General features: G+C 43.8%; 1 protein-coding gene across 1 annotated transcript; it reads right to left on the bottom strand.

The window, feature by feature from the left end:
• Positions 1–324: 324 nt before the first annotated feature.
• Positions 325–27,268, bottom strand: LOC122548679 (myelin and lymphocyte protein-like). Its single transcript, XM_043687507.2, has 4 exons — positions 27,096–27,268; positions 13,578–13,745; positions 7,380–7,505; positions 325–1,728 (listed from the first exon to the last, which is right to left on the bottom strand). The coding sequence occupies exons 1-4, from the start codon at positions 27,183–27,185 to the stop codon at positions 1,651–1,653; spliced, it is 462 nt and encodes a 153-aa protein (XP_043543442.1). The 5' UTR covers positions 27,186–27,268; the 3' UTR covers positions 325–1,650.

Below are 27,268 nucleotides of genomic sequence, written 5' to 3'. Positions count from 1 at the left end.
AGTGTAAAGGGTGAAACTAACAAACCTGTGGTCAGCAACAGTGGGGACATTTATGGAGCAGTTGCTTCAGCCTGGAATGGCTGATTTGAGTAACATCAGAAACTTGCTGCAACTCATTACAAATGGAGACCTCTGAGGGTCATCACACCTTATTTACAGCCCGTGAGATCTCCTGATACCATGGGCCCTATGTATTTGTGGGTGGGGGGGTGGCTCACTAGCAGCAGAGAGAGGGTCAGCAGCAGCAGCAGCAGCAGTGGGTGGCACATTGGAATGCTTAAAATGCAAAATGAAACACACAGTGGGAATCACATCCAACAGCAATAGGTTTGGCATCACATTTTAATGCATTTTATTATTTTCCTATTAAACAAGCAATAGAAACCAAAATTAAAATTGCTTTATACACACACATATCAGCAAGGCTTTGAAGAATATTCATTATGAGTCTTCTAATTATCCAAGCAAAATGCAAAAAGCACCGAATTATAATAGTGTAGCAAATGTGAAGAAGAACTATAAAGAACTTATGAATTAATAAACAAATTTGAAAATGATCATTGTCATGTTATAGAAAATCAGAATTAGTACAATAAGCTTGTTACTACTCTGTAACAGTAAAGATTCAAAATATGTGAGTAGACTTTTCTGTCTGGGTGTGACGCTCAGATACAAAGACTATTCTGGATGAATTACATGAGGGTTTCCTCGACTAATCATGGAGCAGAATTTCATGGAAATCATGTGGCATCACTGATTGGTCATCCATTCAAACCAGTACGCAAAAAATCAGACAGGCTCCTTTCTGGACTTGGGATCTCATCTACCACATTTTCTTTACCCTGGTCACGAAATCCACAAAATTTCCACCCTAAAGTTTCTTGACTAAAACACCTTGGAGTTGCGAAAGTTACAAGGTCGTCCATTCATCAGGAATTCTAAACGCAAGAGAAGTTCATCCAAAAAATTTACCAGAGCCTTTAACTGGCTTGAAAGCTGCTTGGAAGGACCTGTCTCAGCAAGTGTAGCATTAACAAAACACAAGCTGACCGTGGGATATGAAATATATGAACAGAATCTCAGCTCCTCCACCTTCAGTTAGATCATTGACAACCTGTATCTGCATCTTAAATCCGTCAACCCAATGGTTTTTGACAGTTTTAAATTACCCTACCCCAATAAAAACCAAAGAACAGCAGTTTTGAGATTGACTTAGCCAGAGCTCCAGATTTCCAACATGATATGGAACTTTTGATCTTCTCAATCCTTAAATATTAAATACATTCCGTTTCTCATTAGTTCCATTGCGTACCTGCCTGGTTATATGATTTGGAGATGCCGGTGTTGGACCGGGGTGTCCAAAGTTAAAAATCACACAACAGCAGATTATAGTCCAGGAGGTTTATTTGGAAGCACTAGCTTTCGGAGCGCTACAACCTGACAACCACCTGATGAAGGAGCAGCGCTCCGAAAGCTAGTGCTTCCAAATAAACCCCCTGGACTATAAGCTGATGTTGTGCGATTTTTCACTTTGCCTGGTTATAAATCAGTTTTGCGAAACAGTGCTAAAGAAAGAGCAATCAGCAAGTTCAAGAAGGGACAAAGATCCTCTGGTAAAAGTGTTGACATTTTCTGCTTGTTTTCTGATGTTCATGAGGAAGACTTCCATCTCAGTATTGACAATATCCCATGTATCGTATACAGTAAGGTGGCCACAAATGCAAAGACCTGAAACAGGAAAATACATGAATGTTTGGTTGGAAGATAATAACTTCACTAAAAGGTTTTACCCAATACAGGTCGTGATAGCAGAGTTATGCTCCCAGGAGAAAGTCTGCAGATGCTGGAGATCAGAGCTGAAAATGTGTTGCTGGAAAAGCGCAGCAGGTCAGGCAGCATCCAAGGAGCAGGAGAATCGACATTTCGGGCATGAGCCCTTCTTCAGGAATGCCCGAAGAAGTCATTCCTGAAGAAGGGCTCATGCCCGAAACGTCGATTCTCCTGCTCCTTGGATGCTGCCTGACCTGCTGCACTTTTCCAGCAACACATTTTCAGCTCTGGTTATACTCCCAGACAACATCCAAGGGCCTGGACTAATGATCTGTCTCCTGGCAATTGGAAAGCTTACTTTCAGTTAATTGAATTAATCTGGAACATGAGAAGAGTTTGGATCAATAGTAGTAACAATTAAAGAAATGGATTATTTTAAACTCTACCTTTTGGCTTTTATCAAACCACAATGAAAAAGTAAACTTAGAATATCACATGAAATCAATTTAAAATGCAGAAATGAAATATGCACATACAGCCGACTTAACCCTGCAAAGTGCTCCTCCACAACTTCTAGGCACTTGTGGCAAAATTGGACCCATAGGCTCATCAAGCAGTAGCCTGACAGAATCATTCCTATCAGTTCAAGTCACAGACCAGTCCTGGGTATGTTCTGTCCCACTGTAGAGCTGGCCCAGCAGTGGCAAACTGATATACACCTAAAGGGAAGGAACCCAGGGAGGCGTCAACATCGACTGTGAGGTCTCCCAGACCTTGCTGATTGTCACTCACTACATCCCTTGGCAGTGAACCAGTGCTCCTCCACGTTGAGCACCATGTAGTCAAAGATATATCTGGTGGATATCAATGTACATCACTAAGTGACACCACTCCACTGCCACTGACCAAACTAGCCAAGAACTAGAGACATTCCTGTCAGACTGGACTCGCAGCAGCTCATGAGAAAACCAACACAAGGGAAAATATTATTTGACTTTATCTTCATCAGTCTACCAGTCGTAGAATTATTGTGCCACAGTGATGTTAGTTGGACTATCCGCTGCACAGTGTGGGTGAAAACATGGTCCCATCTTCACAGTGATGGGTTAGATCCAGCAGCTCAAAGCGAAAGGCCCATGAGGGACTGTGAGCCTGCAGGAGCTGCAAAACTAGATTGTCTCAACTTTTTACCTCATGACCCACATCTACCAGTACCTTTAAAGCAAGAGGACCAACACCTGGTTCATTCAGAGAGGTCCAGTAGGACAGTATGGCCAGGAACAGCACCAACTAAACCTAAAAACGGGTTGCCAGCTTGATGAAGCTCCAACAGAGGACTGTGTACATGCTAAAGAGCAGAAACAACATGTTCTAGACAAGTGTAGGTGAATCCACAACCAACACATAGCAGTTCTTAAAGCCTGACTCATCCAGCTCTGTGAGTGTATGTGTGTGTGTGTGTGTGTGCACGTGCGTGCATGTCTGTGTGTGTATGTGTGCGTGTGCACTTGTTTGTGTGTGCGTGCGTGTGTGTGTGAGGGTGTGTGGGTCTCTGTGTGTGTGTGTCTGTCTGTATGTGTGTGTCTGTGTATGTGTGTGTCTGTGTGTGAGTGTGCATGTGTGTCTGTGTGCATGTGTGTGTGTCTGTGTGTGTGTGCATGTGTGTGTCTGTGTGAGGGTGTGTGTGCGTGCTTGTGTGTGAGTGTGCATGTGTGTGTGTGTGTGAGTGCGTGTGTGTCTGTCTGTCTGCGTGTGAGTGTGCATGTGTGTCTGTGTGCATGTGTGTGTCTGTGTGAGGGTGTGTGTACGTGCTTGTGTGTGTCTGTGTGTGAGTGTGCATGTGTGTGTGTGAGTGCGTGTGTGTCTGTCTGTCTGTGTGTGAGTGTGCATGTGTGTGTGTGTGTTTGTGTGTCTGTGTATGTGTGTGTGTGTGTGTATGTTGTTGGAAACTAGACACAGCCCCCTGATCTCCTCACATCCCGAACCTTCCTAGCTCCAGTCTGGAATGTCATTTAATGCTGTCAGTGGTCTGGTGGCAGTAGCTACAGCATACTCAAGACAATCCAGAACAAAGGCCTGCTTGCTCAGCACACAATCCACCACCTTAGGCATTGACCCCCTTCAACACCAGCACATTATATATGCAGGGTCACAAGATGCACTGTCACTGAGTCAAACGCCTGGAATTCCTTCCCCAAAATGCTTTGTGAGTCTACCTCCAGCACATGGACTGCAGCAGTTCAGAAAAGCTGCTCAACTTTACCTTCCCAAGGGCAGCTAAGGACAGGCAAGAAATGCCGGCCCAGCCAGCTATGCCCATGTGCTACAAGTGAATTTAAAAATTGCTACTCACCGTGAGTTCATCAGCAGCACCTCCTAAACCTGCAAACACTACAGCCTAGAAAACCAACGGCAACAGGCACATCGGGACATCAGCTCCCAGGAGATCCTCTCCGAGTCAGATACCATCATGATTCCGGTTTCTAGTGACATTCTTTCTTCATCGCTGGGTCAAAATTCTGGAGATCCATTCCTGTACATATAAGTACATCCAGCGCTTATGTAGGTGCCCCTACATCTGGGGCACCTACACTGCAAGAACTGTACTGGTGCATCCAGCAGCTCATCCGTCACTTTCTCAAGAGCAATGGGACTGCCCAATGAATGGGTAGCATCATGGCTCAGTGGGTAGCACTGCTACCTCACAGTGGACCTGGGTCCTGGGTTCGATTCCAGCCTTGGTGACTGTCTATATGAAGTTTGCACATTCTCCCCGTGTCTGCGTGGGTTTCCTCTGTGTGCTCCGGTTTCTTCCCACAGTCCAAAGAAGTGCAGGTTTGGTGGATTGGCCGTGCTAAATTGCCCATAGTGTTCAGGGATGTGCAGGTCAATGTGGGGTTATGAGGATTGGATGGGGCTTTATCGGGCTGGTGCAGACTGGGTGGGCCGAATGAACTCTGTCTGCACTGATTCTATGATAGATACTAATCTTGCCATCCAACAAAACAATAAACATATTTGTGCCATGGTAGAGGTGAAATTAGATGTTGCATTCAATTCTGCACTTAGAAAATTTCTTTCCTGAGAATATTCCAGTCAATAAAGTACTCAAGTGATTCAGAGGTTTTCCCCCTGGACAGTTTAGTCTCAGAGATCAGGCTGATCTTGCTCTCAGTCAGCTGAACATATTAAGGGTGGTAGTCTAGCCACAATTACACCCCAAAGGAGATAAATCTCAACCAGGCTTCCAGCTTCTTATCATGACTGTCCAGTGACCCTGTACTATGTGCTTGTAAATGTCAGAGGGAGGAGGTCAGTACCCTATTCTGACCTTCTCAACGGGATCACTAATTTCCCGATATTCCTGGAGCAGTTAATATGCTCAGAACAGGCATGGGAAGAAAGTAGTTTTAACTTCAAATGGTGACATTGATCTTGTATAAGACACTTTTAAAACCTCTGCTGGAATATTGTGTACAGCTGTGGGAGCCACGTTATGCACAAGATGTAAATGGAGGGGAAACAGTTGACAAGAATGGTTCCAGGGATGAGAAACCTCAGACTTGAGGGTAGATCGAAGAAGCAGGGACTTTTCTCATTGGAGAGAAGAAAGCCGAGAGGAGATTTGATAGAGGTTTCTAAAACCGTGAGCAGGCTGGATACAGCAGGTGGATAGAAACTGTTTCCACTTGCAAACAGAACAAGAAGGAGAGCACATAGATTTAACATGATCTGCAAAAGAAGCAAGGGTGATGTGACACTAAAATAAAACCTTTTCACAAAGTGAGGAATTGGGCAGTGGCATGCACCGCCTGAAAATAAGCTGGAGGCAGGTTCAACTGAGGCACTCGAGGGCATCAGATAGTTAGTTATAGGACTGTAAGACCCTAAGACATAGGAGCAGAATTAGGCCATTCGATCCATCAAGCTGCTCGTTCATGGCTGGTACTTTGGATAGAAATAATGTGCAAGGATATGGGGATAACTGAACAACAGTAAGTAAATGTGTAAAGTGATCAAATAAAATTCCCATATCCCTAATCTACAGAGGGTGTTAATAGTATGGATGTAAACTATTCAATACAAATACTTAGAATAATGAAGACAGGAATGGGATGCAGACTTATTCAGTGTGCATCTACTTATATCCTAAAACACTTATCACTTAAATCTGAGTTTTAAAACAAATTGGAAGATGCTTGTTATTACTCGGTCCTGCAGCACCACTGGTAATTGGGAATCAATGGGAATTAAGGGAGAAAGTCTCCACTGGCTGCTTTGGGATATTCTTTTCACAATGGAAGATGGTGGTGATTGTTGGAGGTCAGTCATCTCAGCTCCAGGACATCTCTGCAGGAGTTCCTCAGGGCAGTGTCCTAGGCCCAACTATCTTCAGCTGCTTCATCAATGACCATTCCTTCATTTTAAGGTCAGAAGTGGGGATGTTCAGCAATGATCGCGCAATGTTCAGCAACTCCTCAGATATTGAGGTATTCCATGGCCAAATGCAGTAAAATCTGGCTGATCGCCATGTTTGTGCTGAAACCTGTCAATTGACTTCACTCCACACAATGATAATGAAGATCTCAAACTTGAGAAAATCTAACCATCTTGCATTTGAAGACAAAGACATTACTATGACTGAATCCCCCATTATCACCATTATGTGGGGGATGGGTTACCGTTTGGACCAGCCATATAAATACAGTGGCTACAACAGCAAGGAAGTAACTCACCTCCTGACTCCCTAACAGCCTGTCCATCAGCTGCAAGGCACAAGTCAGGAATGTCATGAAATTATCTCCACTTGCCTGGATGAGTACAGGTCTAACAACTACTCGCTACACCACAAAGCAGCCGGCTTAATTGGCACAACATTCACCACCTTAAAAATTCACTTCTTCCACCACTGACGCTCAGTGGCAGCAGTGCATACCATTAACAAGATACACTGCAGAAATTCATCAAAGCTCCTTAGACAACACTCTCCAAACCTATGACCACTTCAATCTCTAAGGACAAGGTCCGTACATACAATGGAAAGCCACAACCTGCAAGTCCTCCTCAGTCCTGAATGATTTCACTGCTACTGCACTTTCAAAGCCCGAAAACCATATTCACACAGCAGTGTACTCAGCAGAGTACACTCAGACATAATCAGCAGTAGTTCAAAGAGGCAGCTCATCACCACCTTGTCCAGGGCAGTTAGAGATGGGTGATAATTGCTGTATGAGGTGACAACACCCACATCCTGTGAAAGAATAACATTACATACTTATTTAAGCAATTGAGTTTATCTTGTCTATTTGTTTAGCGTACTGCCGACCGATTGCACATCACAGCTTCTCCACCCATGGAAGATGGTACAGGTCATTCTGCTATAGCACGACAGTGGTGTTCCTCTACAACTCATGCTATAGAAAGCTGTGCCATGGAACACTGTGATAGAAAATCACGCCGTAGGAGATCACCATCGAAAATCACTATACCCGTTCAGCAGAAAATTCACACTATCCAAACATCATCCACAATTCAATTATATTATAGCCAATCCGTGTCGACGAAATGCACGTTATACCAGAACAACCTGACAATGCGCGGTGACTTACTGTGGCAGCAATGTTGATTCTGAAATTCTTTTGATTCCTGGCTACTAAAATGAACCTCGTGTCACTGGCTTCCAGAACTGCGATACTTAAATAAAACACGGCCGAGATGAAGTGGTAGAAGACATCCTGGAAAAGAACAGGAAGCATAGAATCAGCAATCAATACACACAATCATCTTACAAACAGCTCTCCCAGAGGTTCTGTTGGAAAATGCCTGCTCAATGAGAAAGACTAACAAGGTTCCAGTAAGATCATTCCAATGATTTTCATGATCGAGTTACCTCTTTATCTTGCTCTGGTAGTTCCATCCGCTCCAAATCATGTCTCATAAATTGCTTTATGAAAGTAACAAGCAACATTGCATTTTTGTAGATTAGATTACCTACAGTTGGCCCTTCGGCCTAACAAGTCTACACCGACCGTCCGAAGAGCAACCCACCCAGACCCATTCCCCTCCGCTTAACACTACACGCAATTTAGCATGGCCAATTCACCTAACCTGCACACCTTTCAACTGTGGGAGGAAACCAGAGCACCCAGATGAAACCCACACAGACACGGGGAGAAGGTGCAAACTCCACACTGCTGTGAGGCAGCAGTGCTAACCACTGAGCCACCGTGCCACCCTAGTTTCCCAGTTCTCAGCTATTACAAGGGGGCATAGCTTTAAATTAAGGGGGGGTAGGTATAGGACAGATGTTAGGGGTAGGTTCTTTACTCAGCGAGTCGTGAGTTCATGGAATGCCCTGCCAGTAGCAGTGGTGGACTCTCCCTCATTATGGGCATTTAAGCGGGCATTGGATAGGCATATGGAGGATAGTGGGCTAGTGTAGGTTAGGTGGGCTTGGATCGGCGCAACATCGAGGGCCGAAGGGCCTGTACTGCGCTGTATTCTTCTATGTTCTATGTTCTATGTTCTATGTTCTATGTTCTATGCTAACTCCCCAGTCTCATCCTCTAAGGGACCAATGCTATATTCACTACTCTTCATTTTAAATACTTGCAAAGCTTTTTACTGTTTCTTTTTATTTTCTCCCATTCTCCAACTTCTACTTTAGTCATCATTTTCAGGTTCTGAAACCTTTCTGGACTAGCACAAGTGTTTACAGCACCGTACATCTTTCCCTTCAATTAATACCATGCTTCATCTCCTAATTTAGCCAAGGATGATGTATCTTGCTTATAGAGTTTGCCTTTCTGTATGGAATATGTCTTGCATTAAACATCATGAACTATCTCCTCTAAAACGTTGGCCACAGCTTCTCTCCTGTGCTATTTACTAATCTATCGTCCCATTCTACTTCAGTCAACTGCATTGTCAGAATTGCTGGCCCCTTCTATACTGTCAACTTCTGTGATCAAGTGACGAAAGGGCTTACGTAGAAACACACAGAGAATGTCTTAGCTTTTTTGCAATTAAGTTTACATGCAGCTGATCAGAAAGTAGGAGGAAAATAACAATATTGAATAAAATAAATTGCACAATTAATAGAAACTTTTAAAAATTCTTTGTTGGGACATGAGCGTTGCTAGTACGACCATCTTTCACTGCCCATCTTTAGCTGACTTGGAGATGGTGGTGGTGAACTGCTCTGGTTTATATGATGTCAGTCTACCCCCAGTGCTGAAGGCAAGGGAGTTCCAGGATTCCAAGCCAGCAACAATGAAGGAAGGGTGATGTAGCTCATAGTGATGCATCTGAAGAGAATTGTAGGATGCAAACAATGACGGAACATGCTAATTGCCCTATTGTTGCATTTTGTAAAGGGTTTGATGTTGGTGATAATATTTGGATGCGTCGACCTTTGTCCCCTGTACTCCGAGAGGAGCTGATTCTTGGTGGAGTGCAGCTCGTATCCATTGTCCTTTGGCACCACAGCTCAGTTAACAATATTCATGGTTAGAATTAGTCAATCATTTTCAGTGGGTTCTTTGCCTGTTCTGTCTTCATGCACGCAAATAAGGCCATAAGACAGAGGAGCTGAAATAGGCCATTCAGCCCATTGAGTCTGCCCCACCATTCAGTGAGATCACGGCTGATCTGATAATCCTCATCCCCACTTTCCTGCCTTTCCGCCATAACCCCCCCGATTCCATTGTTGATTAAAAATCTGTCTATCTCAGCCTTGAGCTCACTTAATGACCCAGCCTCGACAGCTCTCTGTGGTAAAGAATTCCACAGATTGACGACTCTCTGAGAGAAGAAATTACTCCTCATCAGTCTTAAATATGGGACTCTCTATTCTGAGTTTATGCCCTCTCGTCCTCGACTTTCTCACAAGGGAAACAACATTTCCGCATCTACTCTATCCAGCTTTCTAAGAATCTTGCGTGTTTCAATAATGTCACCTCTCGTTCTTCAAAATTTTAACAAGTACAAGTCCAATCTACTCAACATATGCTCATAGGACAATCCCTCCATACCTGGTATCAGCCTCATCAACCTTTTCTAGACCCTCTTGAATGCAACTGTATTTTTCCTTAGATAAGGGGCCCTAAACTGTTCAGAGTATTCTTGTGCTGGTCTGACTAACACCAGCAAAATAGTTAAAAGCAAAACCTCCTTACACTTATACTCCATTCCCCTTGAAATAAAGGCCAACAATTCCATTTGCCTTCCCTATTACCTCTTGAACTTGGATGCTGGCTTTTCTTTTGTATACCATGGATGGTTACTCTGCTCCATAGGTTTCTGCGATCTTTCTCAGTTTCCGTTCAGGTTGCATGTCTAATCCAGACCTTCTGTTTGCTTGACGTTCGAATTCTCCACCTTGCTCCCAGGCAGTCCTTTCAGTCTATGATCTCTTACACTGTGCTCCAGTGAGGCTCAATGGCTGGGCACAAAACGGATTGCCCCACTGAGGTCCTGGGCAGGAAGGTGGGGGTGGGGACCACTGACCCCACCTTTCCAGATAAGGTGTTTCCTGCTCCGCTGGCAATCCCTCCTTGTCTGGCCACACCATCACAACCCAGAGACCCCTCTCCCCTGACAGGGCCCCCATCTTGTTGCTACCCAGCATTTACATCCATCCTGACTCCAGCGCTGCTTGTAGTCCCACCAATGGCCACTCATTTTTACATTACATTACATTACAGTGTGGAAACAGGCCCTTCGGCCCAAAAAGTCCATACCGCCCAGCCGAAGCGCAACCCACCCAGACCCCTACATTTACCCCTTACCTAACACTATGGGCAATTTAGCGTGGCCAATTCACCTGACCTGCACATCTTTGGACTGTGGGAGGAAACCGAAGCACCCGGAGGAAACCCACGCTGACACAGGGAGAACGTGCAAACTCCACACAGTCAGTCGCCTGAGGTGGGAATTGAACCCGGGTCTCTGGCGCTGTGAGGCAGCAGTGCTAACCACCGTGCCGCCCAGCGCTGTTGAGACGACAGAGCGTTTGGTCAATCTGACTGAGAGGACAACACACAGAAAAGCAAGATAATGCAAGGCAGGGGGCGTTGTGAGCATCCAGGTAGGCTCAGAGTTAATGTGTGCTATGAGAGTGAGTGAGACCCTGGAGATGCAGCTGGTTCAGACCCCAGCTGGGTATGTCTACCTGAGCACACAGTCTTCTAGCTGTAGCATTATAACGAAAGTTTCTGGAGCAGCCCAAGATGTAGCATTGACATGCAGAAGTGTCCTGCAGTGGCTGCAAGGTAGGTATGCAGGGCTGTTAGAGGATGGCGTATGTTTAATGCCAGTATCTGTGGATGTGGGGTACATGTGCCTGGTGCCCATGGAACATGCCCGAGAGGTTGGCACCTGGTATCTAACATGGAGGTCTTTTGGAGCAGGTGGGGAGTTGAACTCGCCAAGAACTCCCTCTGGCTCCCACATTGAGTTTTCCCACCAGCCAGTGTGGTAAGATCACAGCACACGGTGAACTGGACTGTAAACAAGTTGTTTAACAAGAAATAACGAGCTTCAATTGGGAGCTCACCGCTGTCCAGCGACAATGGCACCATACAACTTGAGCCAAGATGCAACGTGATGATTTAAACATTCAAGTGGAACTCACCAACTTTCTCACCCAAATGTACCGGTCGTGTTGCCATAGGCTGCCCCACTCAGACCCTGGTAAGGTCTCATCCTATGAGTTTGTTAATAATGGATTGGAGGGAAATTCAGCTTACAGCAGGCCCGGGGCAGGAGGGGCCTTTGAAATGGACCACTCAATGTTCCCACTTATTCTTGTTGAAAACTTCCTATTTGTTTCCGTTCAGTGTCATCACCAAAGCGCATTCTGAGGGTTGACATAGAGTCCGCAACAGGAGTGATCTTTGTTTATTCTGCTGGACTAAAATATGCCTTTCAGTGTGGCATTTCACTTTATTAACTTGAGCTTTAAGTTTCGCATGTCTTAGTTGGAGTAATCAACTCCTGTGGAGGCCTGTGACCAGTGGAGTGCCACAAGGATCGGTGCTGGGACCACTACTTTTCATCATTTACATAAATGATTTGGATGCGAGCATAAGAGGTACAGTTAGTAAGTTTGCAGATGACACCAAAATTGGAGGTGTAGTAGACAGTGAAGAAGGTTACCTCAGATTACAACAGGATCTTGACCAGATGGGCCAATGGGCTGAGAAGTGGCAGATGGAGTTTAATTCGGATAAATGCGAGGTGCTGCATTTTGGGAAAGCAAATCTTAGTAGGACTTATACACTTAATGGTAAGGTCCTAGGGGGTGTTGCTGAACAAAGAGACCTTGGAGTGCAGGTTCATAGCTCCTTGAAAGTGGAGTTGCAGGTAGATAGGATAGTGAAGAAGGCGTTTGGTATGCTTTCCTTTATTGGTCAGAGTATTGAGTACAGGAGTTGGGAGGTCATGTTGCGGCTGTACAGGACATTGGTTAGGCCACTGTTGGAATATTGTGTGCAATTCTGGTCTCCTTCCTATCGGAAAGATGTTGTGAAACTTGAAAGGGTTCAGAAAAGATCTACATGTTTTCCCTGGAGCGTCGGAGGCTGAGGGGTGATCTTATAGATATTTATAAAACTGTGAAGAACATGGATAGGATAAATAGACCAAGTCTTTTCCCTGGGGTCGGGGAGTCCAGAACTAGAGAGCATAGGTTTAGGGTGAGAGGGGAAAGATATGAAAGAGACCTAAGGGGCAACGTTTTCACGCAGAGGGTGGTACGTGTATGGAATGAGCTGCCAGAGGAAGTGGATGGGTATATGAATAGGAAGGGCTTGGAGGGATATGGGCCAGGTGCTGGCAGGTGGGACTAGATTGGGTTGGGATATCTGGTCAGCATGGATGAGTTGGACTGAAGGGACTTTCCGTGCTGTACATCTCTATGACTCTATGGCTCTATTAAAGGACTATATCACAGAAAATTGCTGAAATTAGATAATGTCGCAGATCTTTGCATTGGGAGGTGTTATAGAGTCATAGTCACAGAGTCATACAGCACACAAACAGACTCTGCGGTCCAACTTGATCATGCGGACCACACATACTAAATCTAGCTGGTCCCATTAGGCCCATATCCCTCTAAATCCTTTCTATTCATGTACCCATCCAGATGCCTTTTAAATGTTGCAATTGTGCCAACCTCCACCACTTCCTCTGGCAGCTCATTCCATACACGCACTACCCTCTGTGTGAAAAAGGCTGCCCCCCACCCCCCCCAACACCTGTCTCTTTTATATCTTTCCCCTCTCACCCTAAACCTATGCCATCTGACTCTGGAGTCCCTTACCTGGGGAAAAGCCCTTGGCTATTCAGCCTATTCATGCCCCTCATGATTTTATTAATCTCCATAAGATCACCCCTCAGGGAAAAAACACTCCAATCTATTCAGCCTCTCTCTAAAGCTCAAACCGTCTAATCCCTGGGAACAATCTTGTAAATCCTTTCTGAACCCTTTCAAGTTTAACAACATTATTCTTACAGCAAGGAGACCAGAATTGAATGTAATATTCTAAAAGTGGCATACCCATTGTCCTGCTACATGACCTCCCAACTCCTATACTCAATACGCGGGCCAATAAAGGCAAGCATACCAAATGACTGCTTCACTGTCTACCTGCAACTCCACTCTCAAGGAATTATGCAACTTCATTCCAATGTCTCGATGTTCAGCAACACTACCCAGGGCCCTATCATTTACAGTACAAATCCTGCCCTGATTTGCCTTTCCAAAATGTAACACCTCGGTGGGAAGGTCATAGAAAGAGACATACCACTGCCATCCAAGCAGATGAACTGTTCTGAACTCCAGCTGTGTAGAGGATGAGCAGCAATGTAGTGATCACGAAGCAGAAAACTGAAACAAACATCACCCAGCCTTGATCAGCCGCAAATTCAACTCGAGCAGAAGCCACAAGGATCCAAACCAGGCCACCAAAAACCTAAAAGACAAAACACAAATAATGCATCACTGCTAGATCTAATTGGTTTGTCCTAATCATTATTCTGGTACCAAGCTATCTGATTTATTCATAATTTGATATTGCCTTGCAAGCCACTTTCGGGTAGCTAAGAGGTCCTGGAATATTAACACAGCCATGTAGCAGCATCCATCACCACCTGTAACTGCAATGGTCCAGGATTCACCTTGTCAAGATCTGCATTGAAAGATCTAAGTCCAAAACAAATCAACAAGACATTAGTTTTGCGATTGAGTAGTAAGCATTGGTTTAGACTCCCCAGGGACATGTTGAAATCAATTCGCTTTCAATCAGTCCATAGACTCGTAGAGTCATAGAGATGTACAGCACGGAAACAGACCCTTCGGTCCAACTCGTCCATGCCGACCAGATATCCCAACCCAATCTAGTCCCACCTGCCAGCACCCGGCCCATATCCCTCCAAACCCTTCCTATTCATATACCCATCCAAAAGCCTCTTAAATGTTGCAATTGTACCAGCCTCCACCACTTCCTCTGGCAGTTCATTCCACACATGTATCACCCTCTCCGTGAAAAAGTTGCCCTTTAGATCTCTTTTATATCTTTCACCTCTCACCCTAAACCTATGCCCTCTAGTTCTGGACTCCCCGACCCCAAGGAAAAGACTTTGTCTATTTATCCTATCCATGCCCCTCATGATTTTATAAACCTCTATAAGTTCACCGCTCAGCCTCCGATGCTCCAATAGCTCTAGCCTATTCAACCTCTCCTTATAGCTCATATCCTGTAAGCACATTTTTTTAAAAAAAAGCAAATTAGATAAAATTCCTTTTGGAAACCACATTTTGTGATACTGTATATGAGCAACTTAAAACATGATGATGGGAACTTCATCATGTGCGGGGAGACAAGTAGATTGTGGGGAATCTATGTCTTCATGAGATGGGATTGTCGCTGGCTAAGAATGTAGATGGAATGCTAGTCTTTAAAATAAGGAAGGCAAAAGTCGAGAAGATTTACGCAGCTGTATACACCCTCGGTGAGGCCGCATCTGCAGTTCTGACCCACTTTGGTCTCCTGATTTGAAATAAAGATATGAGTGTATTAGAAAAAGTTCAGAGAAGGTTCAATCAACTCATTCCTGCACTAAAGGACTTGTTTTAGGAAGAAAGGTTGAACATGGCCTGTAATCAGTGTCATTTCGGAAAATGACATGGACAAGCGAGTCAAAGGCAATGGAAAGTAAACGGAAAAATTAGGTTAACACCACAACCAGGTCAGCCATAATCTCACTGAATAGCAGAGCACATTCAAGGCACTAAATGACCACAATCCTTCATTCCTAGAAGGTGAGCCATCTTCTAGTAGTAGCCCATCTGGCGTTGGTACACCCAAAGTGGGCTGCGGGAGGGTTTTGATCCAGTGACAATGAAGGAGCGGCCATCTATATCCAAGTCAGGATGGTGAGGCAGGGGAACATGGGAGTGGTTCTGTTCCCATGTTTGATTCAGCAATGGTTATGCTATTGACTGTCAAGGGGAGATGATTAATACTTTCCTGTTGGAGTTGGGTATTGTCTGGTGTGAATAGTACTTGCTATCTTTCACCCCAAACCTAAATGTTCATGCAGGACATGTTACACATGGGTATTAACTTCTTAAGTATTAGAGGTATTGTAGATGACCCTGCAGCTATGTAATTATCAGTGAAAATCCCCATTCCTGATCTTATGAAGATGATTGATGATGGATACAACCTTGGGGAACTCCTGCACAGTGATGCCCTGGGATTCAGGAGATTAGACTCTAATGCTACAGCCATCTTCATTTGTGTTAGGTGTGAGTCCAGCCGGTGGAAAGCTTTGCCCCCCCAATTCCTATTGGCTCCAGTTTTATATGGGATTCTTTTAACACTTGGGCAAATAGTGTCCAGACTCCAAGAGCAGTCACTTTCTCATCCTCTCTGTAATTCAGTTGTTTTATCCATATTGGAGCTAGCTTTTATGAGATCAGGAGCCAAGTCACTATGGCAGAGCCCAGACTGAATACCGGTGAATAGATGGTTAGTGAGTTAGGGCCATTTGATAGCTCTTGAGTTGAAAAATGTGGTGCTGGAAAAACACAGCAGGCCAGGCAGCATCCGAGGAGCATGAGAATCGATGTTTCGGGCATAAGCCCTTCTTCAGGAATGCCTGAATTCCTAAAGAAGGGCTTATGCCCGAAACGTCGATTCTCCTGCTCCTCGGATGCTGCCTGGCCTGCTGTGTTTTTCCAGCACAACATTTTTCAACTCTGGTACTCCAGCATCTGCAGTCCTCACTTTCTCCCATTTGATAGCTCTGTCAATGGCCCTTTCTATCACATGGCTGATGACTGACAGTTAATCAATGTGGCAAAAATTAGTCTGATTGGGCTTGTCCTGGTTTTTGTGAATAGAACAATGTTGTGTTTTCAATTCCCATTCCATTTGAGTACAAAAGTCAGAAAACTGACATTCCTGTGCAGTTCCGAGGAATACTGAGGGGAAACAGTACCATCAGAGGCACCATCTTTCAGATAAGAATTTAAACCAAGGCTCCATAGATTCATTGCCCCAACTGATGGAGCAGATCACTTGACACTTTTTCAAAGAAGATCACTGGAGTTATCCCTGAAGCCTGCATCAATATTCATGCTGTAATCAATATCACAAAAGCAAACAATCTGGTTGGTATCAAATTGTTTTTGCTGAGAGTTTGCATTTTGGCTGCCATGTTTTCTACATTACAGCTGTGTAACAAGTATATGATTACTTTGGCAAATGCTTTGACATATCCAGTGATTGTAACAAGTCCTAGACAAAGTTCCTTTATGCAAGACATTAGCAGCAGATGACCATCTCCAGCAAGAGAGAATCTAACCAATATCCTTTGACATTCAATGACATTACCATCACTGAATTCTCTGTAATCATAATTCTAGAGGTTGCTGTTGTCCAGATGTAACACTAAAGCACCCATACAAGTAATGCAGCTACAGTAGGTCAGAGGTGGGAAACTCTGTGGTGAGTAACTCATCCCTTGTCTCCCCAAAGTCTGTGCAACATCTTACAAGGCACAAGTCAGGAGTGTGCTGAAATACTCTCCACTTGCCGAGATGAGTGCAGCTCCAACAACCCTCAAGAAGAATTGGCCTGCCTGCCACTGATTGAATATCAATACAGTGGGATAAGACCAGCACAAGTGCATTAACTGAATGGATTTAATCAGGACTAAGGCAGGAATGTGATGGGGTCCCAACCCTGAACCTTCTGATCCAGTTAAATGCCTTCCTGCCTCATAAAAGGACTTTGACCTCCTTTCTCTGTCATTACTACAAGTGTTCCATATCTATAAGGCATGGGTGCAGAAAGAGACCATTCAGCCCATTGAATCTGCTCTGCTGTTAAATGACATCATGGCTGACTTGATCACCCTTAACTCCACTTTCTTGCCTTTGACCTGTAACCCTTGAACCCCTTCCCGATTAAAAACCTAAATCTGCCTTTCTCTGCAGGTACAGGATTTATTGCTCCATGGTTGATATCAGGTGACACATGAATAACTCTCGCTGTTTATTTCTTAATTCTACCACAAGGCTTCCCCTGCTTCCTAACCTCTCATTACATCTTGCATAATCACTGAGGTGATTTCATCCTTAATTGCTAAAGCTGTTCCCTCACCTTACCATTTCTGGTGGTAACTCTACTCCCTTTCGTTTTGTGTATATACTGCCTTCTCCTACTGAGCTCCCACCTCCCTTACTCATTTAAAGTTTTTATGGCAGTATTTATGTTTTCTACCAGGAGCCTGGAGGTAGTCCAGTTCAGGCAGAATCTACTCGAATGGTAGAGCTATTTCTTGTCCTAATGCTGATACTGTTGGCCCATGAAATGAAAGCTCCTGTTTTACCTATTCATGGGATTTGGGTATCGCTGGCTGAGACTGCAATAATTATCCTATCCCTCATTGGGGTGAATTGAGGGGATTGCCAGGCCATTTCAGAGGGCAGGTAAAAGTCAATCACATTGCTGTGGGTCAGGAGTCATATGGCAGATTTCCTTCCCTGAGGACATTAGTGAGCTGGATAGATTTTTACAATGCTCAACAGTGGTTGCTATTAGGCTAGCTATTAATTCCAGGTTTTATCGATTTCATACTTCACCATTTGCCATGTCACTGGAACTATAGCCTGAGGTTCTGGACTTCAGGTCTGTGAACATTACCGCTGCACCACTACCTCTCCCAGCACCGCCTTTCCCACACCAGCCACGCATTCATCTCCATGATCTGCTTATCCCTTTGGTAAATCACATGTGACTTTGTTAACGATATGGATATTCAATCCTTGTGGTGCTGTTCTTTAATTTAGCTCCTGGTATAATGCAAATGGGATTTCCACCTCTGGAGGCCATTCCAACCTGGGTCTCAACAGCCAGACAGTCCTGTTCTCTTTCCAATGCCAGTTCCAGCCACATCATGTAGGCAATATCTTATGTGGGACTCCCAAGCTGCTTTACAAATGATGTTATCTCAGTACTGATTCTCCTACAACAATCAATGTTATTATTCCCCTCCTTGAGTTCCTCCCTCCTTCAGACACCCTTCTGCACCAAGGTTACATGGTCAACATTTTGCCTATCCTTCTGACAGTCTTTATTCTTAACAAGTGCATTGTACATCTGGGATAGCACCAATTTCTCAAGGTCCTTGTTTTCTATGAGGTTCCATTCACTCTGTGCATTCACTTACAACAACTCCATTGTGAACATGGTCTTCCCTCAAGCATGACCAGGTTCTGGAGCAAACCGTCCAGATACTGGTCTCCCCATTCTTCTGTATCTGTGTGTCTAGAACTTGCAATCCACCTCACCAACAGCATTGTAACTGCCAGAGTGGTCTTACCTAATGTGTCTGGATTTTTAAACAAGAGTCCACTGTCTTTATGAATAGCTCCCTGACCTGTTTCATACATTCTACCCAATAGAGTTGCGCCAGAGATCAGAACAGAGTTATCCATTAAAGGTATTGCCATGACAACAAATCAGAACCTCAACTTACTTCTGGACATATTGAATTTTTGGACAAGACCTTTTTTTTTAATAAACAAATATTGCAAGAGAGGCATGGGTCTGCACCTTCTAAGCAAGTAAGTGACTGGAATTTCACACCTTGTTCATACCAAGGAAACTTCAAAGAGAGAGAGAGAAAGTTCAAAAGGCAGAGGTGCAAGACAATGTAATTAATTTCCCTTAGCAGGTAAACATTTCTTGTGCCTTGTATTCTATATCATGGACATGAGTTAAAAGACATTTACTGTAGCATTGAACAAGACAGAGGTTGAAAACTAACTGCAAGCATTATTTAGTTCCATATTTCATAATTAATGAACTCACTCTTTAACGCGGGAAAGCCTGGTTACATTGTTAAAACATAAACACATTTAGTCTGGGTGTGTAAGTGGTCTGATGTGTTAGTTTGTGCACTAGCACACTGGGAAGGTCAAAGATTGAGATCAACCATTAAACAGCCTTGCACTACGGGTAGAAAGGAAAAGTAATCTCTCACTCTAAGTGTTGCATGCCAGGAAAGGAAACAGGACTAAAGACATTCAGCAGGCCTACACCACCAAGAATCTCAAAATCAAAACTGCCAACATCAGTGCAGTCAGTATCACTCAACATAGCAGACACAATACTCTATCATCTTTTTGTGGAACTCACAGACTGATCGACATGCCCTATTTGACTTCCATCTTTTTATGGAATTCTCATTTCTAGTCTGTGCTTTGTGTTATTACTTCATCTTAGGTTTAGTAATTAATAAACTCACTGTTTCATTAGCTCAAGAAAGCCTGGCTACATTGCCACCTATTAAAACATTCACTCATTTGTTCTGGGAGAAAAGCATCCACATGGCATGAAATCTCTTTTTAAATGGCCTTTATAGTGACCAGCTGAAGAAGGGGAGCCAGTTCATTGTCCTCATTTGGGAGCTTGGAACCTTGTGTTATCCCATCTGGAATGTTCAACCTTACCCAGGAATTGATGGTAACAATATGTTCTCTCAAGATCGTCATACCGTCCACTAACCCCCACACACTGCTCTCCAGATACACAGCCAACTCTGCAACATCCTAGTCTGGATTTTTTTAAATCTACTTTTTCCCTCCTTACAGTAACTTGGATTAAGTTTGAAGTCACTGGGCAAAATCTTTATCCTTATCACAATTTTGGACTCAACCTCAGTTCTCAATATCTTACCTGCAGACAGGCATAGAGTTCTGACCTTTGTTCACCACTAAGTCAGCTTCAGTGTTTAAGATGAAAATGACCTCTGCTTTAGCTACAAACAGTTCTTCATCTACAACGAAAGGAAAACACCACAGATGCTGGAAATCTGAAATGGCAGCAAACAAACCACTGGAAATATTCCCTCAGGTCGTGGCAGCATCTGTCAAGAGTCATAGAGTCATAGAGATGTACAGCATGGAAACAGACCTTTCGGTCCAACCCGTCCATGCTGACCAGCTATCCCAACCCAATCTAATCCCATTTGCCAGCATCTGGCCCATATCCCTCCAAACCCTTCCTATTCATATATCCGTTCAGATGCCTTTTAAATCTTGCAATTGTACCGGCCTCCACCACTTCCTCTGGCAGCTCATTCCATACACGTACCACCCTCTGCATGAAAAAGTTGCCTATTAGGTCTCTTTTGCATCTTTACCCTCTCGCCCTAAACCGATGCCCTCAAGTTCTGGACTCCCCCAACCCAAGGAAAAGACTTTGTCTATTTATCCTATCCATGCCCCTCATGACTTTATAAGGTCACCCCTCAGACTCCGATGTTCCAGGAAAAACAGCCCTAGCCTATTCAACCTCTCCCTATAGCTTATGGGAGATAGAATTCATGCTTTAGACTGAGATGACTTCTCGTCAGAACTAATAATGACTGATGGAAGGTCATCTCAACCTGAAATGTTGACTCTGTCTCTCTCAGTGCTGCATGGCCAGCTGAGTATTTCTGCTCTAAGATGGCTTCTCACCATTGCTCATCATGGCATAAGATCCATCTGATAGCTTTGTTACTGCCACCCTCTTTCCCATTAGGAATCTGCGGTGCCTGCAGGTCTAATGTGGTAGAGGAACCCCATTTGTAACAAGGAGAGACTCTGGTCTGAAACAAGATGTAGTTTATTGCATGACACCAATGCGATACAAGTATAAATTAGTATAACGTACATTGTTACTCAAACTGTGAGGGAGACCTCAAAGTCAGGTCTTACTCCTTCAAAGTTGTCCTTGCGCCCAAGCCCATGTGTCATCAACATATTGGATGGTGCCTAATGCATTCCTCATCAACCTTTCACAGCAATTTCCAACATTATTTGGTTTCATTTCTTCACTTTTAACCAGAGTCTCAGCCTCATCTCAGTTTTAAACAGAAATTGGACATCAACTTCTATCTTAAATTCAGTTGAATTATCCCGCGTATTTCAACACTGAGTATTCCCCTGGGTTGAAAGGGTTAAATTCTCCCTTAAAACTTAGAGGTATGGAATAAAGGGCAAGGGAACTACGTTGCTTAGAGAGTAGCAAGGTTGCTGAACACATTTCCTCTGTTAGTGCTGAACATAAGAGAAAATATTGACAGATCAATTCAATAAGTAGATAGGGAAAAGGTTTCAATGAAAACTGTCGGCTCATGCACAGCATAGATGAATTGGACAAAAAGCCTGTTCCTTTCTGTAACATTGTTGTATTTCAAGCTAGATTTATGGTAAAAGATATTTTCCGCCTTTTTGGGTCTATAAACTGATGTGAATAGCTGTAGAAATGAAATGCCAATAGAATCTTGTATCTTGGAAGAATGAAGTGGTGGATTTTTATGGGTGCCCAAGGCAAAGTTGGTTTTCAAAGCATCAACAGGATACATTAGGACAGAGTGGCACCAAGAATTATTGAGTTCAGGAAATTCTGCCTGATGACAGCCCTCTCATTGGTTGAGTTGCAATCGGTTACAAAGCTGTAATTTCTGTCTCTCTCTCTCTTTCATCGTGTGAATGAAAATACTGGAAAACTACAACAACTTAAAAGAATTCTAACAAGAAAAGACCTAGGTCCCATGGATCAACCATGAAAGTGAGGGATAATCATTGCTTTACAAGTAACTACATGTCAGCAATTGTTGAAATCCAAAGAAACTGAGAGAGATGATTCAACTCACCCTCATGAAACGGACTTCTATTACTTAGAATTTTGTTCACCCTGTATATTTTTGAAACCAGTAATACTGTACCTCTGTCAAGCTGTCTGTCTATTGTCTATCTTAATCTTGAAGGTGTGTGGATGTATTTGGGGTTTTTGAAGAGGTAAAGTTTAGTTTGCATTGAAGTTGTATAGATTACAAATCTTTTCCTTTCTCTGCCAGTTGTTACAGTTAGGTTACAGTTAGTTAAATAGTTATCTTTTTGTTAATGACAAAACTGGAGTGAATTACTATTGTCATGAATAGCAGTCAGTCAAGCAATTTGGTCTCTAATTGTGATTTCAGATATTTTTATAGTGGCTTGTGAAACAGTGAGCATGATTATTAAAATAATCTTCCAGTGAAGTTGTTATACTGTTTGCATAAGCATATTTGTTCTTTTATTGCAAGTATATTGGCTTGAGGCCAGCTTGCATGACCAAGGGTTCTGTAAATGGCCCAAAGGTAAATCCGAAGCATAATTTTTTCATTCATTTAGCCACTTTTAGGAGGTGCATTGTGATGCATTTACCCCCTTTCCTAATTTGCACTCCTCTTCTTTTCCTGGCCTCATCAATTCCTATTGCCCCAGGGTTCTACACAGCACAGTTAAAATGATCTGATATTCAAATCTGACACTCAATAACAAGAACTGGTAAGTTATTCAAGTGTAGAATTCATTCACACTGTCCACACACACATTTCCAACAAGGAGGAGCAGCTGGAGATCAGGCACAGGAATTCTGATTAATTTTCCACTCCCCAGCTTAAGATTACAAAGGCAAAATGTAAGCTTCGTCGCCATCAAATTGGGTGAGGCCAGTGAGCCTAGCTGAGAACAAGGTCAAACTTAAGATCATCCAGATCAAATCATTCAGTTATCTTTACTCTTTACCGTTACCAGGGTCTCCTTATTTTGAAACACTTTTCGTGCTTTGATCACTGTCAGATTGTGACTTACTAATGTGCATTCAGTGTCAATTTGGTTCTGTGTTTGTCTGATTAATGGAGTGAAATGGATAGTATCCAATCAGGCACTCATTAGGCGTCGCATGCATCAAGTGATGCATAACTGTGGCTATCACTTTACAGATTAGATTTAGATTACTTACAGTGGGGAAACAGGCCCTTCAGCCCAACAAGTCCACACCGACCCGCAACCCACCCAGACCCCTACATTTACCCCTTACCTAACACTACGGGCAATTTAGCATGGCCAATTCACCTAACCTGCACATTTTTGGACTGTGGGAGGAAACCGGAGCACCCGGAGGAAACCCACGCAGACACAGGGAGAATGTGCAAACTCCACACAGATAGTCCCCTGAGGCAGGCAGTGAACCTGGGTCTCTGGCGCTGTGAGGCAGCAGTGCTAACCACTGTGCCACCGTGCTGCCCATATTAAAATGGCTTTGCACCCCAAGCAGTCAGAGCTTCCTTTTTTAAAGGAACATTAAATCCATACAATGTGGAAAGAGGCCATTCAGCCTATGGACTCTCTGAATAGATGCAGACCCAACTCTATCCCCATATTTAGCATAGCCAATCCACCTAACCTGCATATTTTTGGAGGAAACCAGAGCACCTGGCAGAAACCCACACAAACATGAGAAGGACATGCAAGTTCCACATAAGGCAGTCACCTGAGGTTGGAACTGAACCCAGGTCCCTGGCACTTTGAGGCACCACCATGCCACCCCCAATATTTACATTTATAGATACAGGGACATTTAAGCGACTGCTGGATATGCACATGAACAGCAGTGAATTGAGGGGTGCGCAGTGAATTGAGGTTATTTTATTTTACGTTAAGATTAATCCTTGGCACAACATTGTGGGCTGAAGGGCCTGTTCTGTGCTGTACTTTTCTATGTTCTATGTTCCATAACTCTTTATATTACCGCAGTAACAGGGTGGAGAGCTATGGCCAGCTCTGAGTATGCGATAAAGAGAAAACATATATTCTAATACCTGAAGGATACTGCGAAATGGAAACTTCAGACTTTAAACACTTTAGAGCCATAGTAATACTTCTTAACTGCTTTTCTCTTAGTTTTCTGCACTTCATTTACCTGACAGGGAAGTAACTGCCCTGTTCTCAGTACCTTAGTAGATAGGCAGGAGGCTGGCTAGCCAGGCAGCATCAGGAGGTGGAGAATCCACATTTTGGGTGTAACCTTTCTTCAGGCCTGGGGGTGGGTGTGGGGGGAATTGCAGATAAAGGGGGTGGCAGGAGCAGGGTGGTAAAGTGGAGATAGGTGAAGACAGGTAGAGGTGATGACCTGGCTAGCCAATGGGAAGAATGAATCCGGTTGGTGGCTGGGAGGAGTGGAAGGGAGGGGGAGGGGCTGGGAAGGGAGTTGGGGGAAGGGAAGGGAGGTTATTTTAAATTGGAGACCTCAAAGTAGAGTCCTTCAGGCCATAGGCTGCCCAGGCGGAAGATGAGGTGTTGTTCCTTCAATTTGTGCTGTGGTTTGTTGTGGCAATGGAGGAGGCCAAGGATGGTCATGTCAGAAAGGGAGTGGTTGGAGCAATTGAAATGGGCGGTGACTGGGAGGTTTGGTCAGCCCCTGCAGGCCTGGCTGTGATGCTCGGTGAACCATTCCCTAAGTTTGCGTTCGATCTCCCCGATGTAGAGAAGACCACATCGGGAGCACCTGATGCAGTAAACCAGGTTGGATTAGAGGCAGGTGAACCTCTGTCTCACCTGGAAGAACTGGTGGGGCCCTGGATGGAGGTGAGGGAATGGAGTGCTCGCAGGTTTTGCATCTTCTTGTCTCTAACCAATTTTTTTCTCAGTATCTTGCCAATCTGCTCATTTGCAACTAGAAATTTTGCCAAGTTACTCCTATAGTGAGATGACATTTTTTGTTAGAGGCAAATAATAAAGTTTGAGAATTCCATTGCAGACTTGTAGCAAGTGAAATGTAAGATTGCCAAAGCCCTGGGTTTAACCTGAGTTTAAGAAGGTAAATCCTTCTTGGTAACCTCAGGCAGGTGTAGGAATTGAATCCATGCTGTTGGTATCACTCTGCAATGCAAAACAACCATCCCATCAACTGAGCTAACCAACGCCCTTTGTAAATAAGATTAATTTAAAATACCTGGGTGGTCAGGCAGCAACTGCAACACATTCATTTGCAACCTGAAAAACTGGGATTGATCTACGACCCATTTCAGCAAACACTAAGACCAGAAAAAGAGCAATTTCCTTTCCTTCACGACAAAGAATAATTTCAATTTTCAACCAATCTTACATCAAAAGAATTATTGTTTCCATTCTCTCTGCATTTATTTTTCTTTTTTATTTCCCTCCATTTTCTTTGCATGCTCTTGCTCACCTATCCTCCATCCTTCCTTTTGCCTCTCCAAGTGATTTATTCTGCCCCTCTTTTTCCCTTTCCCTTCGTCCCTTTCTCTTTTACATAATTATCGCTGCCTCCCTTTATTTCTGTCACCTTCCTTCCTTTTCGATTTCTCTGCGGCATTCTCCTTGCTGGTTATATTGGTGAATGGTTCTACGGTGTGCTGTGCTAATAACATACCTCTGGCTTTATCACACAAGTTAGGCTCTGTCCGATCGCCACTAGTTGAACTTATCTAGAGAAACTAGTTCAGTGACGACTGGTTGAGCATTTCAGCTCAGAAATTATACTCATGGAGCAGTGCATGCAGTCTCCCTGCCCTCTGTTCTATTTTTAAGCAGTCCCTTGGTGACAGTGATTTACTCTCACTCCAGTTTGATGTCCTTTGAGCTGGTCACTATGACCAGTACACAAACTATGGGCTCTGCCTCATCTGAGATAGGTGGTCCTTGGACGGTCAGGGAAGTGAAGGGGTGGTATGCACCAGAATGTGTTTCAGGACAGCTCAGGCACTGAGGGAGAGTGTTCACAGGATCTGGAATGCAACATTGGAGGTTACAGTGAGAGGACTGCAGAGGGAAAGGGATAGCACACCATAGGAAGGGAGAAGCTCACTTCAGCAACCTGTCCCTCCTGATCCTCCCTGCAACAGCAACAGCATACCCTCCTCCAATTCCTCATCCAAACCAAGGGATAACTGGCAAGGTACCTATGGCCAAGCACTCACTTTTCCTCCAGTGACACTTAGAAGCTGTTGAGTAACATCAGTTAATGGTGGGACCTTTAGGTGAGGTTCTCAGAGAAATTCCAAAATGCATGTTGTTGAAGTGATAGTGAAGTCATATGAAGTAATTTCCCAGAATATTTCAAAGGTCCTTTCCAAAGCAGCAAATGATCATTGAAACTGCTTTGAAGTTAGTGCTGAATCTCCTCGACATCAACATGCTTGATCCAGTAAGTACTGTTAGTCAAGGACATTACTTGAAGCACCAGTTGACAAAATGCCACAACAAAATTAGAACTATCAGGCAATTTATTACATCACCAGCAATCCTCTCAGCAACCGTGCCTAGCCTCAAACAGTTCAACTCCTTTATCAAGATAGCGTCCTGCTCTAAAACCAGGCTGTACCAAATTGTAGCTTAAATCCCCAGCGGAGACATCCCAGACGCTGTGTACACACTAAAGCATATGGAAAAAATCCACACATTTCCAATTTTAATCCGGATAAAAGCAAATTACTGCGGATGCTGGAATCTGAAACCAATAGAGAAAATGCTGGAAAATCTCAGCCGGTCTGGCAGCAGCTGTAAGGAGAGAAAAGAGCTGACGTTTAGAGTCTAACTGACTAAAGGAGCTTTGACAAAGGGTCAGTTAGACTCAAAACGTCAGTTCTTTTCTCTCCTTACAGATGTTGCCAGACCTGCTGAGATTTTCCAGCATTTTCTCTTTTGGTTTCCGATTTTAACCTCCTTAGTCTGTCTGCTCTATAGTTGTATATGTCTGTCCCCCTCCCTCTCCCCATTTCTTTCTTTTCTCTTGAGCCTCTCCCTTTAGCTAACTCTTTGTTTGTAATCTCTGTATTCCAGTTCCCTATTTGCATGTTCTCCATAGCCAAAGAGGAACGTCAGATATTTTCAAAAGACCCATCGCAGATTTGAGCACAAGGTTAAAAAGTACATCTTAAACAGTGAAATTATAAAATAGTACATTACTCACAAATTCACCTAACATCAGGATCTCTGGAAATGATATGCAGACCTTTCCCCCAGATGGGATGGGACTAGATGAAATTGCTGGAGCTGACATGGTGGCACCTATAGCCCTAACTGAGTTGGCAAAAAGGTTGTCTGGCTAGTACCAGCACAGTCTCACTTAAATGACCATCTGAA

The sequence above is a fragment of the Chiloscyllium plagiosum genome, unplaced genomic scaffold (genome assembly GCF_037043375.1).
Source record: "Chiloscyllium plagiosum isolate Xiang-an unplaced genomic scaffold, Cpla_swu_hap1 HiC_scaffold_3, whole genome shotgun sequence".
Taxonomy (NCBI): Eukaryota; Metazoa; Chordata; class Chondrichthyes; order Orectolobiformes; family Hemiscylliidae; genus Chiloscyllium; species Chiloscyllium plagiosum.
This window is presented reverse-complemented; position numbering and strand designations above follow the sequence as displayed.